General features: G+C 29.2%; 1 protein-coding gene across 1 annotated transcript; it reads left to right on the top strand.

Annotated features, from left to right (window-relative positions):
* The first annotated feature begins 2,497 nt into the window (after nt 1-2,497).
* Nucleotides 2,498-17,739, top strand: LOC145841542 (uncharacterized). The gene is made up of 12 exons (XM_082948899.1): nt 2,498-4,682; nt 6,488-7,328; nt 7,387-7,647; nt 8,697-8,971; nt 11,864-11,966; nt 12,874-12,926; nt 13,060-13,103; nt 13,287-13,495; nt 14,634-14,739; nt 15,018-15,191; nt 16,327-16,530; nt 17,030-17,739. The coding sequence occupies exons 1-12, from the start codon at nt 2,498-2,500 to the stop codon at nt 17,687-17,689; spliced, it is 5,115 nt and encodes a 1,704-aa protein (XP_082805025.1). The 3' UTR covers nt 17,690-17,739.
* The last annotated feature ends 1,523 nt before the right edge of the window (nt 17,740-19,262 follow it).

The raw sequence follows: 19,262 nt of genomic DNA on the forward strand, positions 1-19,262 counted from the left end.
AAAACTTAGTGGCTTAGAGTACTAGATAATATAAAAAATAATACAAAAATTTATGATTTAGTTGAAATCAATTTAAAAGTACACAGTTTTACAAACGTCTTTTGAATTACAGGTGCAGTTGTATTTTTTTAGTTTTAAACACTAATTCAAATATAAATTATCATTACTTTTATTCTTGGTATTTATGCCTAATTGTTCTTTATCTTAAGGAATTCTAATAGATACATATTGTTTTAAAACATTAAGCTTTTTTTAAATAGTTTTACATAAACCATTTAAATAAATCTCAATTATAATTGTTTGAATGATTATTGATGACAAAACTAAAACAAAGTTTTATTGTAAAGCTTCAGTCCTCTATCCAAACAAAAGGCTCCATGATGTTTAATTAGCTTAAAAAAAAGTTACTGACTAAATATCAGCGCATGTGCAAATAAAACCGAATTCCAAATACGAAAACGTTTTTTTACGACTTAATTTCGAATATCGAGTTTCTTTAATCTCTGGGTATCTTTTTATTTGACAGCTCGGTAATTCAACGTTGACGACTTCGTAATAAGGTAATGGACAGCGCGTTTATCTGCAAAGAATCAAATTAAACCTTGCAGCGACTGAAAATTATGGTATGACTCGTCTTTCGCCGCAAAGGTAAACTTAATCTCTGTTTGAAAAGTGTTCTATTTTTGTTTTTCTCCCCAGATTTCTCTTTTTTTTTTGCTATTGTTCAAGTTTTTTATACTTGCCGCGCAGCCAAGTCGCATGCAGTACTGAAAGTTTGCTGCTTTTGTTTATTTGGTTAAGGTTGTTGGTTTGAATTTTTGTAGCGATACATTGTTTTAGTTTTTTTTTTTCTTTATGGCATATTTATTTGAAAAAAGTCTTCACAAACACCATAAACAAAACATGTACACTTGTAGACTTTTTTAGATTAGAAGTACATTTTAGAAATATGTATGTAAGAGCACTATAAAAAAAAGCCAGATTTATAGTTTTGTTGATTGTAAAGTCTGAAAACAATAAAAATTTTCTCTTCATGCTCACTGGTTTAGTTTTTTTAGGTAAACTTATTTTTAAATAGCATTTTCGTAAAACCAAATTTTTTTGATGTTTAAACATATGCTTGGAATAACATTTGGTTTTTTTATCAATAGCCACAAGTATTTGAATAAACATACTTAAAGAACTAAAAATGAAAAAAAAAATTGTGTATTTAGTTTATTTACCTCTGTTTATCTACAAACGTTTTGAATGAAAAAATCCTGTACATTGATAGAACACAAACTTATGCACAGTGCATAAAGTTTTTAAAACATATCTGACAGAAAGAAAATTATCAGCAAAACAACTTTTTTTTATCAAAATATTAATGTCTTGGTATACTAAAAAGTTCACGTTCAAAAAAATCCTATTTCTAAAATTTAAAATTATATTACTTTACAAGGTAAAAAGTTCTACTAAGTAAAAAATTTTTAAGTCAAAACAATTACATAACTTAAAAAAAAAATCAAATTTTTTAGACTCGTACATTCTGTGTTAGTTTTTGTTTATCTTATTGTCGATTTTTTTGTTTACAAGTTTTATATTGTTTTGAAGGACAATCGAGTTAAAAAAAATTGTTTCTATTGTTTTATAAAACACTTTATTTGCAGTTTGGAAAGTGAATTATTTACTTAATTACGATGTTAAAAGTTTGCTTTTTATTTAATAAATTTCTAAACCTAATAAGTTTTAATATTGAAAAGTTTAAAAATACTTCGAACGTTTTATAAAAGCGCATAATTCTATATTTACAGTTTTAATAAAACTAATTCACTACAATATGTTTACTAGAACTCTTGTCACGATCATAAGACCAAGTTAATATAACCTATACAGCTTATAAAAACGCATTAATAAGCAAATTTTTTATTATATAATTTACATACAATAAACTTTAAAATTAAATTTTATTACGTTTTAATCACTGTAAAATAATATACTAACCGTTTACGTGCTTAAACTTAAAGTTTAAATATCTAAAAACTTGTTCTACAAGTTAATATACTAAAATACTAGCTTACTCGTAAAAAATTATTATATTACAAAGATTTTTTTTCTCGTTGATTAATAACTATTTTTGTTAAGTGTAAGCTGATAAACTCATACACTCAGCCGTCCTAAAGGTCATTTTCACTTTAAACATAAAAAAAACTACCTAAATAACATAATTAATTGTAATATTGACATTAAAGTTGTTAAAAAACTGGTTTCAAGTTTAATTCTATTGCTACTACAGATTTCAATTTAGTAAAAGAAAAGTGCTGCTTTTAAAAGAACGGGTTGCTAATATCCAAGTGAACTCTTAGTTTCTAACATAAATGTCTGGAAACGAAAGCTTGCATTGCTACGTCATAATCACAACAACTTGCTCTACTACGTCACAATCACAAAAAGCTTGAGCTGCAGCAGCCAGAAGTGACAGCGTATTTCATTCAATAAAAATAAAGCATCGCTTGATATGTACTTGCACCGGAGAAGTGCAACGGCGGAGGAAAACAATTTGCTGGCGGGCGACGAGCTCGTTTCGAACAAAATAGCAAGCTGCGCGCCGGATTACGACGAAAGCGGAGCGGCTCTGGACGGAGATAAAATCAGAGAAAAGGAAAAAGGAAGGCACCAGCGGCGAGAAAAAGAACACGAAACGACGCACACCCGCAGCACTAAAGATAACAAAACAGAAACGCTGCGCGATACAAACAAAACAGAAGAAAGCGCAGGTTACAAAGGCGAGGATTTGTTACAACTGGGCAGAAAGAATATTGTTTTCGATCGCAAAAAGCCTTTGATTTTAGGTCCAAAACCGTTTTGGAGCTCGTCTCGCGGCCAGCCCACGGTCAAACCGGTTGCGAGTGTTTTTTGTCACGAAGAAAGAAGTAGGAGTGACAGCAGATTGCAAGGAGATAAGAGCAAGCAAAAAAAGTTTCTTTCGTTTCAAAACAACATTTGTCAGAACACAGGTACTTTGAAAGACGAAAACTTTGCAGCTATCAAAGAAGTGTGCAACAAAACTTTAGCTAAATTTACGATCGATTCAAACCTGGAGCCTTACGCTGAAATGGAAAACTCCTCCATTGCGAGTCAGGTGACGCAAAAGTTGTTTAAAGACATCATGGAAATGAAAAGTCTAGATAACATAAACGGCTGCGCTCAAGCAATTTCAGTACAGCAAGACCAGCAGACTTTTCCTTCGAACAAGACCAACGCAGAAAGCGAGGAGGAATGGTTCAAGCACATCCCGCTGCCCCCTCAAGCGTTTTCGTCTCAAGCCGATTCAACAGAAAATCGTCCGAACATGCAGAGCTGCATTAAAACGCAAAATCACTCGAGTGTGACGGAGAAGCGCGTTCCTCGAAACCAGTCAGGCGTGACGGCTGCGAGCCTGCAACAACAACAACCGTACCTTCCACCCATACCGCTGAAAACAAAACAGAAATCAACGAGTGACGAACGCTCGCCTGAAAAAGTTCAACTTCACAGCAACAAATCTACTGCTGCAAGCCACGCGCTGAATGGTGGTTCTTCTAAAAATGGAAACTTTAGTTTGGAAAAGAACAATAACAATCATGTGTTGGTAAAAAATACAGGTCAAAACCCTCCTAAACTACCGCCAAAACAACACAAGTTGAAAAGAAATTCTTCAGGTGAATACCCGAAAGTAACTTACAACACGGAACCAAACAAAAGAGAAGAGCAGTTTTTAAAATCTTCACTTAAGCAGCCTGAAGAAAAAATAAAGGCTGACAAAGGCAAGACGGTTGAAAAAGTTCATAAAGAAAATAATAACGCTTTAGTCAAAATCGAATCTGCTGAGCCTAAAGAAAATGGTTTATTATCAAACAATAACGAAGTTACAAAAGAAAACCAAACTTTGAAATCTCCAAACCCAGAACCTATAAGCAATGATTCGTTTAGATCCAGGTCATTAGTAGATGAGCCATTAGCTCCAATTTTGGAAGAAGATTCTGTTTTTGACAGCTCATCGAGTACAATATCGTCTTTGAGTAGAGATTTTTCACAAGCCAACGAGAATATTATAAAAGAATTCATTGTTAACGGTGAGCAAGACCTTTGTGTCGACGAAAAAGTTATAAGCAAAACACTAGTTAAAAATGATACTTCAAAGCCACTTCAACACACCAGAGTTAAAAAAGTTTCGTTTAATGAGAAAGCAAACGATCTTGTATTAAGTAAGAAAAAAGTAAAACAAACAGAAGAATCAAAACAACAGAATAAACCAGACCAAAGTATGGCAATAAATACAATTTCTAGTGAAAAACCGAAAGTAGAAAACAGTTTGATAGAAAACCAAAAAGTACCAGACGTTGCTCCGTACGGAATGGTAGACCTGACCAAGTTTGAGCAAGTTTTTAAGGAGGAGGCACCAAAATTCACAGAAGAGTTGACTCCAAGATCGATTCTTTCGTCAGTTCATGAGTTCAACACCACTCTGAAACGCAACAAACAATCGAAAACTTCAAGCAACTCAGACGAATTAGAATTGCCCAGCTTCCCGTTGCAAATAAAAAACGGCTCACCGAGTGAATGGAACAAGACTATAAGGAGGAACAAGATTAAAAAGAACCACAGTGTCAGCACTTTTCACGAAGACCAAGTTGGCTACGACAATTTAGAAAAATATGCAGGTTAGTTCGGTTTGTTAAAAGTATGTTTTAAAGCTTATATGTCTTTTTTAGTGATACTGCTTGTTGTTAACAGCTTTTTAAACTTTATTAGATTTTTCAAAACTTTAAAGAGAACAACATTTTTTTAATCTAAGCTATAAATATTTACAGTAAAAACTTTATTTATTTGACTTAAAATGAACAAAAACACACTAAGTTACTACTTATTCTTGAAGTTTTTCTTGTTTTTCAGCTATATAAAACATAGTTTGTTGTTTACAGATATCTTCTTGTCAAAACTATATTAAAATTTGAAAAATACATCAAAATGCTAGTTTTCAAAATAAATATGCTACAGAAACAACTACTAAAATACGATTAATTTTGTAAGGGCTAGCAGTTTACTATTTAAACTGTTTTGAAAAAAAATTCTAAACGTTTAACCCTAATACGTGTATCACTGAACTATTTGTATATGTTAACTAATTTTTAAGTTTTTAAGCTATTAAAATTTTACAGTTTTTAATCCCTAAAGTTTTTATTCACACTTTGTTCTATAGCATTCAACAATTTTTCTTTAATTACAATTAATTCAAAAATAATACTTTAATTTATCAAAAACACTATTAAAACATACTTTATTTAAGTGTTTTTTATAACAAAAAAAAGTTTTTAAAAGTTTTAAACTTCGTTTTAACAAAACTTTTTAATATTGTTTATGGACAACAAACTAGTTTGGTATAGATATGTTTTTGATAAAAAAGCACATGTTCAAAACATTCTAAGCTTTAAACTACTTTTTTGGAAAGTAGCAATGAAAGGAAAAATTTACAAGAAAAGCTATCAAAAGTTTGTCCTGTTTTGGTTTTACTAAAGAGTTTTCTGTAATTCATGTTTATAAATACACTGTAAATTTTTTAAATATTTTACGTCGTGGTTAATATATTTATTTAAACAAAAATTTAAACTTGTAAAAGCTACAAGCATTTTTTATAAACTTTGTATTTAAAAGTTACATTTAAAGAGTGTGTCACTTTGTTAGAAGTTTTAATGTATATTTTAAAGGCTAGTTCTTTTATTTTCATTAACAAATCTGAAAGTTTTATAATATTATTTTTGTTCTAAGATAACACTACAGCTTAATACTATTGATTTTGTTCAAGTTAGTTAAGCTGAACTTAAGTGAATTTAATAAAAACTTTTTATAATCGTAAACAGTTGTTTGACTCAAATAAATTTATATTTTCTTGTTCAAATTAAAATAAAGGTCCGAATAAAATTTAAATCTTTTAAAAGCATTGTCTTTCACTAATGTTTTTTTAACTTTTACATAAGACTTTTTGATAAAAAAAACAGGTGTCAGAAAAGTAGTTAATCAATTCAAATTATTTATTAAAAACAGGTTAAAGTGATAAATCATTCCAGATTTTCTTAGCTTTGAACTTGTTAAACCGCACTATATTATGTATAGTTTGAAGTCTTAAATTTATACTGACAAAAACACCTAAAATATTCATTTTGAAAATGATTAATGATAAAACTTATTTTTATTACACTGTGTATTTTATAGCTATAAATTTTTATTTTATGTCTTTGTAAGGTTTTTCTAAACTTATTTTAAGTAGTTAGTTATTATTTCAGTTTTATATACTTACAAACACAAACTGCCTCAACTATATTAAAAAATACTATTACATAATAGTCTACAACTGGTATTATAATATAGTGAAAACATGTTAACAAATAACAAAACAAGCATAACTCAAAATCTAAATATTTTTTTCATTAAAACATTTTATCGACACATAACTATTTACAACATTCAGCAAACAGCCCAACTTCAAACGGAGCGACGATCACCAGATCCAAAAGCTTGAAAGAAACTTCCTCCGATGCGCCACCCAGCGAGATATCGAAAGTCACCGCGTCACGCTTGGCCAGGCACAGCTCAGCCGTGACCACCCTGGACCGCCACAGCAACAACATGAAGCGTAGCAACGGGGCGCCCAGAACCCCGGAAGAGGGGAAGCACCGCATCCAGAGCTCGCCCTCGTCGAGCGACATCTCCACGAGCTACTCCGACAACCGGGAGTTCGAGGTGAAGTCGGCGAGTCACGTGAGCAGGCAGTGCTCCGTCACCTCTTCGTTGTCAGACTTTTCCAACGAGAACAGGAAAGCGCAGCAAGTGATGAAGAGCGTCGAGGACGAGCATCCGTACGAAGAAGTAGACCTCGACAAGATGAACAAGAGCGAAGAAGCTTTTGAAAACTGCTCCGTCACGTCCGAGCGTTTGACGAGGAAGCACAGTCACGACGATTCGGTAAAAAGAACGGGGAGCTCCTCCTCGCTGTCTTCATCGATCACGAGCACGAATTCCGCCGTTTCGCGATCCTCGCACCACAAAGACCGGCACCATAAGAGCTCGGATCAGAACTCAATGTCTTTGGGCACGCAGCTGCGGAAGTTTTTAAGCGGGAACTCTGAAAACAAGTTCATGTCGCCGAGTTTGAGGAGAAAGAGGTCTCTTCTGAAAAGATCAAAGTCGCCAGGAGGTAGCATCAAAAGATCAAAGACACCACCGAAAGAAAAAACACATAGAAAGGTAGACTCCCCACAAAATGAACACGCGTTGCAAAGTAAACTCTTGACAAAAAACAACTGTGAAAAGTAAGTTTTGTTTGTTTGATCATCGTAAGTTTTAAAGTATTTTTTTTTTTTAATTTAGTTCTCCGACGGATCGAAATGAAGATCAATCAGAAACCGTGCAGCACAAATATGCTGATGAAAAACCGAGAGAGTTCCAAAGAAGCGCATCTCAGCGTCTGGTTGACAGGAAGGGGCGGAGCAAGTCTTTCAGGAGGAGCAAAAGCGGAGATTTCGAAGCGGACGGCAAAAACGATAAGAGCAAGAAAAGATCAAGTCTGAGCTGGATGCGGTCCAAGTCTCAGGACCGGCCCTTGTCAAACAGCGATGATAAAAAATCTTTGTTAGTTTAACTTTTTAACTTCTTTTACTTTTCAGTGACTTCATTTTAAATACAGAACACTTTTGTTCGTTAGTTTAGGCAACGTTTACAAAATATACAAATTTAAGTTAAGTTTTAAGTTTTGAAACACAAAAATAACAGTTTCAGTTTAGTAAATCGATCAAGTAAGAACTAAAACTTTCATGGTAAAAGTAATTCAATGTATGAATTGTATTTTTCGAAAAAAGTTATACCGATTAATATAAATTTTGTTTTGCTTTGCTCAATTAAAATCCTTAACATTTTTTTATTCCTCACGTTAGATAAATTACAAGTAAACTATTTTAAATCTTATAAATTACCTACTTTAAAATTCATTTTTTTACGTGATGAAATGAATAAATTTTTGCAAAAATAAAACTTTAAAGCTGTTTAAGCCTAACTAACACCTTTTATGTTGGAAAGTTTAAAATTTTTAATTTCTACTTTTTTAGTTGTTTCACTTACAAAAAAAATCTTAATTTATTTCGAAATTTTAAAACTTGTAACTGTAAACAAATCTTTATTTGGTCATTTACTTTTTAAAGTTAACATTTGATAGTCTAGGAAAAACCATACACACAGTTGTTCTTATAAGGGTATTACAAAAAAAGTTGCAACAGTTGGAAAATTTAACAAAATACCTTAGAGTATAGTTTTATAACAAAAAAATCATGTTTCTACCTTTTTTTATCTTTTTGTACTTTATATTATATTTTAAGTTATTTAGTTTTTGGTAATCCTTAAACTATTTGTTTTTCCAATCAATTAGTGAAACTTTGTATTAACTTCACTAACGGTGCTGAATCATTTTGCATAGTAATTTCATAGTAAACTCTAAACTTTGCAAAAGACTTGCTATTTCAAAAAAATTATGCAATCTTATTTTGTTTTATATTTTCATTACCAGTAAACAACAAGTGTTTAAGATTGATAAACTCTGACAGAAAAAACTAATTGATAGTCTTATGTTATGTACTTTAATATATCTTTATTAACTACTTACGCTTCATCACATATAAAACTTACAGAAGGTCCAAATCTTCCGAAAGACTCCAAAAAGACGACAAACAAAACAAGAAGCCGTCAAGTGAAGATAGAAAAGAAGACAATTTCGAGAGAGGAAGATCGAACCGCGGATCGTTTTTCAGGAGGAGCAGGAGCGGCTCGAGGAAGAGAGATCGCGCGAAATCGTCGGAGCGTGGCGGAAGGGACCAATCACGAGGCAGGAATCCGGTGAGGTTCTTCCGCAACTTGCTGAAGAAGAGAGACTCGACTGACGATGAAGCTGAGAGCACAGAACAAGGTAATCAGCCATGTTAATTAATGATTTTAAATATAGTAAATCAACTCAGCGAATTTTTAGGTTTGAGTTGAAGAACCAGATAAATTTAATTTACTTCGGTTTAATGTTTTTTTTGTTTTAAATATAGATTGTATTAGATATTACTTAAATATTTAATTTTTTGGAGCGCTTTAAAACTGATGGATTAATAACTTGTATTTATAAAAGTAATAAGTGTATATTTTAAAAAATAAATTAATTAAAACCTTAAATACAGTAAACCACATTTGAACTACCTTAGCTAAGCAAATATACTGCATAAAACTAGGAAATAGTCTTTAAAAAATCATGTTTGACTATTAAATTAAAGACCTAACTCAAAACAATATTCTGTATTTTAAATGAATAAACCATGTCTTTATTCAAAATTGGAGATTAACTTTTAAATTTTTTTTATTTAGCTTGCGATGATAGTTTTTTAACTTTACTCGTAGCTTTGAATATCATCAAAACACCATAATTCTTTTAGATAGTTATTTTTAAGAACCAACTAAAATAAACAGACCATATATGTTTTTATTTTAAACTACCATTAAACACCAAGAATCAAATGTAAACCCATTTCAAATTAAATAAAAAGTTTACCTTTCAAATACAACTGTGCTTATTTGACAATTTAAAAACTTTTGAGGCTAAAAATTAACTTTTAAGTTTGATATAAAAATATTTTTATAACTGTTAATTACACTTATTTGAAAATATTTATTTTTACCTTAATGATTTGTTTTTGGGTTATGACAAAATTTATTAAGTTGTTTTTATGAAGTTAAACATTCCTTTTTCTTTTGACAAACAATAGTTTTTCTAGATAAAAGTTATTACTCTGTAATAAATAATAAATGTGTACAAAGTTCTAAAGTACCAGTAAGTTTTAATCTAAATTTCTAATTGATCAAAACATTAATTTGAATAATTGTTCATAATGAAATTGAACAAAAGCACATACTTTTCATTAAACAATAAGTCTATTTATTGATCTGTTTTCGACAGTTGTTGTACAATTTTAATAGTCTGTATGTAAAGTTCAAAACTGATCATTTACTATATATAGTAGTATATTTGTGTATAGTAATTTAATCAACTGTATTTAGATTTATAAAAAAATATATTATTATAATAGAAACTTCTGTTTCTTTTTATTATGCTGTAATTTTTCTTTTTTTATCTTTAATTGATTTTATTTTAGCTAATTCATACTTATATATTTTTATTTATAAAAAATCAACAACTAAATTTACTTATTTTTGTATAAAAAATATGAATAAATGTATATTGATTAGCTATACATGTAATATACATAAACTTTATAAGGATACAATGGCTTTGTAATTTTACTATCTTCATAATATTTTACTTCAAAAGATACATATCCTTAACTTGTATATACTATAATAACATTGTGTATTACTTCTACCTTAAACAAAAAACTCAATAGTGCATTTTCAACTTTGTAAAATATAAAACACAAATCTACTTTATATTAAAGTTTAAGTTATTACATTTATATCCTCGTATTGTGCGCATATGCATTGTACACAGAATATTTCTTTAGAAGTAGAAAAACTTTTAAAACAAAAATAGTTTACATCTGTTTTAAATTTTTATAAATAGTCATTTTTTTAGTATTTTTTAAACAAGTAGTAATAATTAATCTGTAACGATTTTTTTCAATGCTACATCTATATAAGTTCTGAATAATTTTCAAAAGTTTGTAAGTTTGTTAAATGCATTTTAAGTACTTATAACAAATTTTGTATACTTATTCCTTTATAAAATGTTATGAATGCTAATACTTGTTAAATCGTACTAAACTAATATAATCACTTATTAACCAGACTAAGACTATTATCAATGTTTTAAGTTAGGTAGTTTGCAAAACAAACGTTGAAAAATTCATGAAATATTCGCTTTGAAATTTTTTCTCTGTTTGTTTTTCTAGTTTTGATTATTACTGTTGTTGTATTTTTAAATTTGTTCTTTTAAAATAAAATTCTCTCTAAAATTAAAGCTTATTTGGAGGTCATACTGCTTTTTCCAAGCTACGTAATTAAAATAAATAAAGTTAAATGTATGTAAATAATAATATACTACTTCAAAGTTAAAGTATTATATTTATTTGTAAATGTATTTCAATTGAATGAAAATTTTGAAGAAGTTATATAAAGATAGAACATAAAACTTGTTAAAATTTCAATTGAAATGAAAAATGCTATTATGAATTTCAGCTTAAAGTTTATATATTCAATGTAATTAATCTTGTAAACCAAATTAGTTGCACGATTAAAAAGTAAACTTTAAAAACTTAAAAACTTTGAAAGAAAGTTCTGTTTTTTAAAACGTATACGTGTAAGCAGTATGTGCTTTTATGTTTACACAAGCCTACGAAGAGAAAGTTATTACATTAAACTTCTTATAAATACAACATAATAGATAGTAAACAACACAATACACTGTATACTTAATCATAACAGTAATGTGTTCCAAGTTAAACAAGCTGATAGTTAGTAGTTGAAATTTTGTGGGCAAAAGTTACTGATAATTTATGCTTGGCTGGTTCGCCGGCTTACAAACCACTCGAACAAAGCAATCTTTATAAGTTCATAATCTTATGGCTTTTATTATCATTATTTTTATTTAATGTTAAAATTCGTACTAGTTTGTATAATTGAAGCATGTGGTTTTGAATTACTCCAACTTTAATGTTTTTTATAAATGTAGCACGTCTTTTAAAAAGTGTTTACAAAAGTTTGTGTGTACATAGTTTAAACTAAATAGTATAAAAACTTTAAGCAAGTTTTTTTTATGTTTGTTTTTGGTTTCAAAATCTAGTTTGAAGAACTATTTATATTTCAGAAAATAAAACTGATGTTTTGTCAGCAAGCGAAAAAAACACAACCACTGAAACAAAGCAAAACAGTTTTTCTAATGGCAAAAAATATCAAAAGAACACTAAAAGGTAAAAATGAATAAAGTAAAAAGTTTAAATAATTCAATGTAAATAACATAACATGTAACAAGTTTAAACCTAGCAGTTTTGTTATTATCTAATGTTTTCTTAAAAGCATTACAAAAGCTACTATGTTTTCTTAATGCGCCTAAAAAAGCTACAAAAGATAATTTACGAGCTATTTTTTTAATTCAATACATATGATATGGTCATACAAAATTTTACAGCAAAACTATTACTTTTTCTTTAAAACTCTGCAGTGTTAAGTAGAAATTGTTTAGAGGCATTATCGTAAAAATTTTCGATAAGCATGCTAAAGTTTGAACTGATACGCTAAACTAAATTTGAATTCACGATAATTTAAATTTTAATGTAGTATAAACTTACGCCCTTAAGCAATAGCACGACAAAAAAAGTTTTCAAAGTATTTTAATAATCTTTTTTTTTTAATGAACATAACTTATTTAAAAGAATAGTTTAGGCATTTTTTGGTAAAACTTTTTGTTACTTAACTACTAAAGGGTGTTTATATTACTAACAACTTGTTATATACAAAGTTGTTTATTGGGAATAAAAATTATTTCTTAGTTTGTGTTTTTGTTTAATTTAAATCAATTCAACAAATGTAAGTCTTAAAAAGAGGATATTTTTTCATTTTAAACTTTAGTTACAATCCTTATTATTCTAATACGTTACACGTATATCTCAAACTTAGCTAGAGATTTTTAATTTTTTTATATAAATTACAATCAATTCTTAAAGTTTTAGTTTTAAAAAAACTTGTCTAATGAAAAATGCACAAATTTAATCAATATTTTGTTGAAGATAAAAGAAACTGGTATTCTAAAATAACTTATTGTTAAAAAAAACATATTGTGTTTTACATAAATTAACACTTTGTTCATAAAATTTTCAGAAGTTTTACTGGTACTAACAGTTCAACAAACTTTTCCAAGTCACCAAATAAAGGTTTGTCTTATTCTGAATTAAGTCGCAGTTTTTCTAATATTTTACTTCAAAACCGTAATTTTTAAAATTTTAACTCTCTTTTTCTACCTAATTTTTTAATAAAATTTGTAATATTTGTATACACTTCAAACAGGTACTACTTCGAAAAATCAATTTGACAGCTTCTTGCTTAGAAACGTAAGTTAATCGTTTTATTTTAATTATAAATTTAAAAATATGATAAAATGTTTACCTTAAACTAACTGCTTACTTATAAAATATATTTTTGTAAAATTAATTAAACTGAACTTGAATAAAAAATAAAGCAGTAGTTTTTTTTTGTAGAGTAGAACTATAAAATTAAAAACTTTTTAACTTTAGAACTCAAAAAGCTCAAGAAAAGTATCTATTGTGCGTGGATATGCATCTGAAAATTGTTTACTGACAATAAATGAAACCTTGCATCAAAGTCGGAGCAAACAATGGAAGTCAGAACCTTCAATAAAATGTTGTGCAAAAAGTCAAATTAAACCCAAAACAAGATCAGAGCTTAGAAATGATAATAATTCAAATAATAAAAAAACTTTTAAGTTAGTTAAATGTTACTTTTTACTAAAAGGTATTTTTGATAAGTTTGATCAATAAATTTTTAAAGATATAGCACATAAAATTTTCACATTAAAGTTTTTAATTAGAATAGGTTGACTGATTAAATAAATTATTAACTCATCCAAATTAGTTATATATCAGGTAGAATACTAACTAAACTTTCAGACTTTAAAACATTATTTTAAGATTTAAAAAAAATTCTGAAAGTACTAATCGAATTTTCTTTGTAAAACACAAGTAAATAAACAGTTTTTTTGATTAAGTTTGTTAAACTAATTATATCTATAATATAAAGTACTGATTATATGACTTGTAAGAATCTGAAGAAAGATATAAATAAGCGAAATCAATAATACTTTAAGTTAAGTTTTTATTTTCTAAGCTATTTTAGAGCTATCAATTATAAAAGTTTATCAATGCCTGTAATTCGAAAAGAATATTTTAATTTAAAACAAATTGTTATACGACAAATAAGGTCAAGTATAGCTTTATACAATTATTTTCTAGAAAATTAAAGAAAAACTTAATTCTACTTAAAAACTTTTTGTATTAAGTAAGATGTACTTTTTCTAGATGTATTTTTATTAATTTTTGTGGTTATAGTTTTTATGCATATTTGTAGAAGTAGTTATTTTTCAATTTGTAATAAAAAAACGATTGTTTAATACGACACGAAACTAAAATAGTGTTTGTTTCTGTTTCTTAAAATTTTTAATCGGTTTACATTACTGATTAGTTTTTACTATAAAAACCAGCTGTTGGACCTAATTTCTATCTTGAAATTTGTTTTACTTTAGATACAATCAAAATTTAACCTCTTAAACTCAAAAAAAAAATCATTACTATTATTATTGTACTTAAATACAGACTAAAAGGCATAACACGAACTGTCAAGGCTACTACTAGATATAATAAATTAATTCCTTCTTTATATTTTTATTTTGTTTGAAATCTACTTATCCATATAGCTTGATAAACTTCTAAATTCTGTTAACTTTTAATTGAAGTCATCCTTATAGTTTTAATAGAAAATTCATTGTACTTATTATTTTGGTTACATCCTTGAATATAAAAAGTACAGAAATAATTTTACCAACATATTGAGATGTTTTTTTTTAGTACTAACGAAGTGCCGAACAAAGAAAGTTTAGAAACGGCATTGTCGGCAGCGCAAATAAAAAGTTACAAAACGATCACTTCATTGAACGCTCTGACTCTAAGAAAGGTTTTTATGGGTTTAAATTAAATCATAGTTTAAGCGTAGTTAAGAAACATAATTTTCATAAATTTTCTTAAAGAAATAAACTTTACTTAAGTCTTAAAATAGCTAAAAGTCTATAGTACAATTAATAATCTTCACTTGTGAAATCTTAAACATTTTTTGCAAAAACTTAAATGTAGTTTTTCTATCAATATAACTTTTCATTCATATAACAAGATTAAAAATAATTAACAAATAATTTTTTTTAAACATCTATAAACATAATCTAAACTACTGTACAGATAACTGAACGAAGACAAGCTGAGTGGAAGAACAAGCTTCCCGTGGGAGGCTTCCTGATAACCTCCTGGTCGGATATCGCTCTCACCAGCCACCAGCCACTGTGTAAGATCGGCAAGGGAGTGGTGTACGAGGCTGTGTCGAGCGGAAACAACAAGTTCAAGCTGGCCTGTCAGGTGGGTCGTGAAAAAGTAGATTACGGAACTAGCTGTTAAAATTAGTAAATTAGACTTTTAATAATTTCGTTTATGATAAAAACTTTCAAGAAGTTAAGTACTGTGTGCTGTGTATTTTGAAGAGCTTTAGTAACAGAAGTCATGTGTACTAAAAAAAAACTATTAGTCGATGTGTTTCTCAGAAGCTTTAGATAAAATTTTACATACTTATCCAATATGTTCTATAAGTCAATGAACTCTACTAAAAAATATGTGTAAAACTTTTTTTTTTCTGTATGAAGTTGATCCAGATATTTTGAAATATAATTTTTTAACATTTTACAGTTTTCAAGTGGTATGTGGACAGATAAACTATGATAGATAATTTTAGTTAGAAATAAACAAAGCATGTTTTGTTAGTTTTTGTTTATTAGCAGAGACAAGCATACTGTTGAAGTTTAATAAAAAAGAGATAAATAAAAAAACTGATATAAGTACGCAAGAATGTACTAGTAGAAGTTTTCCTTAGCGTAAATATTTAAAACGCGCAGATAATTGAATAATTCGTTGTATGTGCGTGTGATAAAAAATTATTGTACTGAGGCGACCTAAAACTTTGTTTGTTAACAAATTAGCATGCACAAACGCATTTCTAAGAAATTTCACACACACTTATAACAAATAAAATCTATTTAACTAAATTTTGGTTCAAAATAACCAAACTTTGTGCAAGTGATAAAGAAATATATATAAAAAAATTAAAATGTTTTATTATAAAATTGACCGTTTTTTCTAAAGTAATTTAAAGCTTTGTTTGAAGCTTAACATAATTTTGAAGATTTTTAAACATTTTTTATTTAACTAGTGTTTATTAGCACAGACAAGCTATATATTTTTTTTACTTAAGTTAATTCTTGTAGATGAATAAAGTTATCGAAGTAATTTTTTGATCTTTCATAAGTCTTCTTAAAAATGTACTAATGCACTTATATAGCAGTTTTTGTTTACAATTTATTCAACAAGACAACAACAGCTCTACGAAACGTAAGTAAACAATGTTTGTTGATCTTTTATCAGTCTTCTTGAACATTATGTTCCTAAATCACTTGTATACAAGATTCAATTACTTTTTTTTAGTTAATTTGTTTCGAAACAGCTATACGAGAGGAGCGCATTGGAGGATGATACGGAGCTTCACCTGGCCAATGTGACGTCACTGCCTCCGCACCCCAACGTCGGAGGAGTTTGCAGCAATTTCTCCTGTCGCCTCCCCAGGTCCCTCCTTTCCCGCTCCTCGAGAGGGGGAGCCGCCGACGTCGTTTGCGTCGTCTTAGCAACAAGACCTTCAGAGAATGTGGAGGTTCGGTGAAAGTGCTAAATTGAAAGTGTATTTTTGTATAAAGTTTCTAGACGAAAACTGGCACTAACTTAACAATTTATATATTTATATATACAAATTATATATAGTTTTTGAAGCACTAAATAAAAACCGCATGTCTTATACTCTAACTACAAACTTTCAAAAAAAATTCGTAGTTATGGTTTGATTAACTAAAGCTATTAGCCGACTGTATTTGAAAAAACAATATACTTATTTTATCTTAATGTAATACAATCTTATAATAAAAATTTGTTACTTATTTTCTTGTTTTAATAATGTTACTATTAGTTTTAGTTTCCGAAGACTTTTTTACATTAATATTTCAAAAGTAACAGTTACAACTAGTTTGGAATATTACAAAATAAATATTTAAATTTGGACGAACTGAAAAATAAGCTGTAAACAAAACAGTAGTAAAGAACTTTTCATTAGATATAATTTATTAACTTAAAATATAACCTAATCTTTAATATTTTAGGAAAACTTAGAGGAGTTCGCTCGCCAGGGGCGCGATCCGACCGAGTACCACCGGAAAATTCTCCTCACCGTCCTGCAGCTCATCAACGGGATGCGGCACGTCATGCGGAACGGGTTTGACCTTCCACCAATCACGAGCGAGCAATTAGTCGTCTCCTTGGAAGATCAGACCCCTCAGATTCTTCCCCACGTGGCCAGATGCGACGGCGCCGCACTCAAGGACTCGAACTCGGGTCACTGCCAGCAGTTGGCGCAGTTGATCAAGAGATTATTGCAGAAGGGAGCGGTGGTCTCCAGGACGGCGGGGGCACGGGTCGTCGTCCCCGGTACCAAGTACTCGGCCGCCATCAAGCACTTCATCCAGTACCTGCAGCGGTCGGTGACCAGCCTCAAGGCCCTCGACCAAGCGGCATCGGTCGTGCAGTGCGCGTTGTGGGGACCGGAGGACTTCAGCGACGTGGAGTTGGAGGGGGTGACGAAGCTGAACGCGCTCAAGATGTGGCTGGAGGTGGAGCAGGGGAAGCTGGTGAACTCCCTGGCGGTGCTTTCCCACAACGAGACCAAATCGTTTGGTACGGTTATCACGATGAAGCACAAGTTTTTCTCCCTGGCAACCCCGGTCATGATAATGGACGCGATGAGGATATTGAACAGAGATTGAGAAAATTGAACAAGAACTGGGTTTCTACGTACGATTTTATGCTATTAGTTGTTATAACGTATGATACAATCCTTAGTGTTCAAAATAAGCTACAGACATTATATTTTTGTTCTGACTTTAGGTTATCTATTCAAAGGAATTTATTTAGCATTTATTTTTTTAGCTTATAGTTTTTAACTTTTATGAAGTCATAACGTTTTTAGAAATCATGTATTGTATTTATCACGTTGTTTTTTTCTGTATCTAGTAAAATTTACTGTAAAAATTGTTGTTTGTTAAGCTACTTTAAGAACAATTTTCATTTCAGTTTTATCTACATAAAAACCTAATATACATAGTTTCTCCGAACTCAATAATTACTTAAAGTATTTGATGCAAACAATAAAGTTTAAAAAATTGTAGTACAGAGGCTGCTTTACACTTGGCTTTAATAAAAAAAACTTTTCGTCTATTTAATACATAAGTTATAATTTTCAAAAAATGAATAACTACTGGCTGCGTTGATTTGCAACATTTTGAAAAAACTTGATGTAAAACAAGTAATAAAGGTCATGAATTGCAATTTACATAGTTGATCAGTGAATTACTAAAAAGCAACCCATAGAATCTTGCAGCTGTTATGCAACTTGTTGCAAAATTATAAAAAGACTTGCATTCAATTTTCTTTTGTTAAAGTGGAAAAATATTATTTTTAGTTCATGCATGGTTAAACAAACTGAGAAAACTGTTTCTATTTTTCAAATACATACAATACAAGGTAAAACTATACATTACTTGAAAATGTCACGAACAACTGATTAAATTTGATTTACATTCTATTCATTGCGTATGTTATTTTTTAGCCACAAACAATAACTCATTATTAAGTTTTTTACAAAAACGTTATTGAACTTGAATCTTTTTAACAAAACTGTAAATTATAACCATGTGACTAAATTTATTATCATAAAATTGTTTGTAATTCTTTTTTAATTTTTGAAAAATTAATAATACTTGTGATTACAATTGTTGTCCAATTAATCAAAATATAGCTGAACGTTTTTCTCGAATTAGTAATTTACACTTGTTGATAACAGCCTAACTAAAGACTTAAAGTATGGTTTGAATAATTGCACAACAATTTGAGATGAGAATTAAGTTTTTACAGAAACTTTTTTAAACATTTATCTTAAATTCCTCTACTTTGACTATCAAATAAAACCCAAAAGTGTCTTTTTAGTTTTATGTATAAAAGTACGTTCTAAAAAAAGTACTTTTTAAATTTGTGCAATCTAAAAATAACACAATAATTAAATGGATTCAACCATAATTGCTTAAATTAGTCGAAACGACCAAATTTCCTAAATGATAGAATAGAACAAACATAACAGCAATAAAATCAAAAAATATGTGATTTTTTTTGCAGAAACTAGATTCTCGCTAGCTTAAAAGTAGATTGAATAAATTAACATACACGTTTTTTTTAAAGTTAATTTTTTTATATAGTTCTGTTAGATAGTTTATTGTTTCTCTTTTTTATAAATTAAGTCAAACACAACTGTGGATACATATATATATATATTGTTTATTAAAC

Source organism: Thalia democratica, chromosome 7, assembly GCF_965202585.1.
Source record: "Thalia democratica chromosome 7, ktThaDemo2.hap1.1, whole genome shotgun sequence".
In the NCBI taxonomy this organism is placed as follows: Eukaryota; Metazoa; Chordata; class Thaliacea; order Salpida; family Salpidae; genus Thalia; species Thalia democratica.

Bases quoted from the DNA above. Each gene is read 5' to 3' on its own strand.
- LOC145841542 (XM_082948899.1), top strand. From the start codon at position 2,498: ATGTACTTGCACCGGAGAAGTGCAACGGCGGAGGAAAACAATTTGCTG. The intron at 7,329-7,386 runs GTAAGTTTTGTT...TTTTTAATTTAG, and splicing joins ACAAAAAACAACTGTGAAAA to TTCTCCGACGGATCGAAATG. The intron at 13,104-13,286 runs GTAAGTTAATCG...TTTTAACTTTAG, and splicing joins ACAGCTTCTTGCTTAGAAAC to AACTCAAAAAGCTCAAGAAA.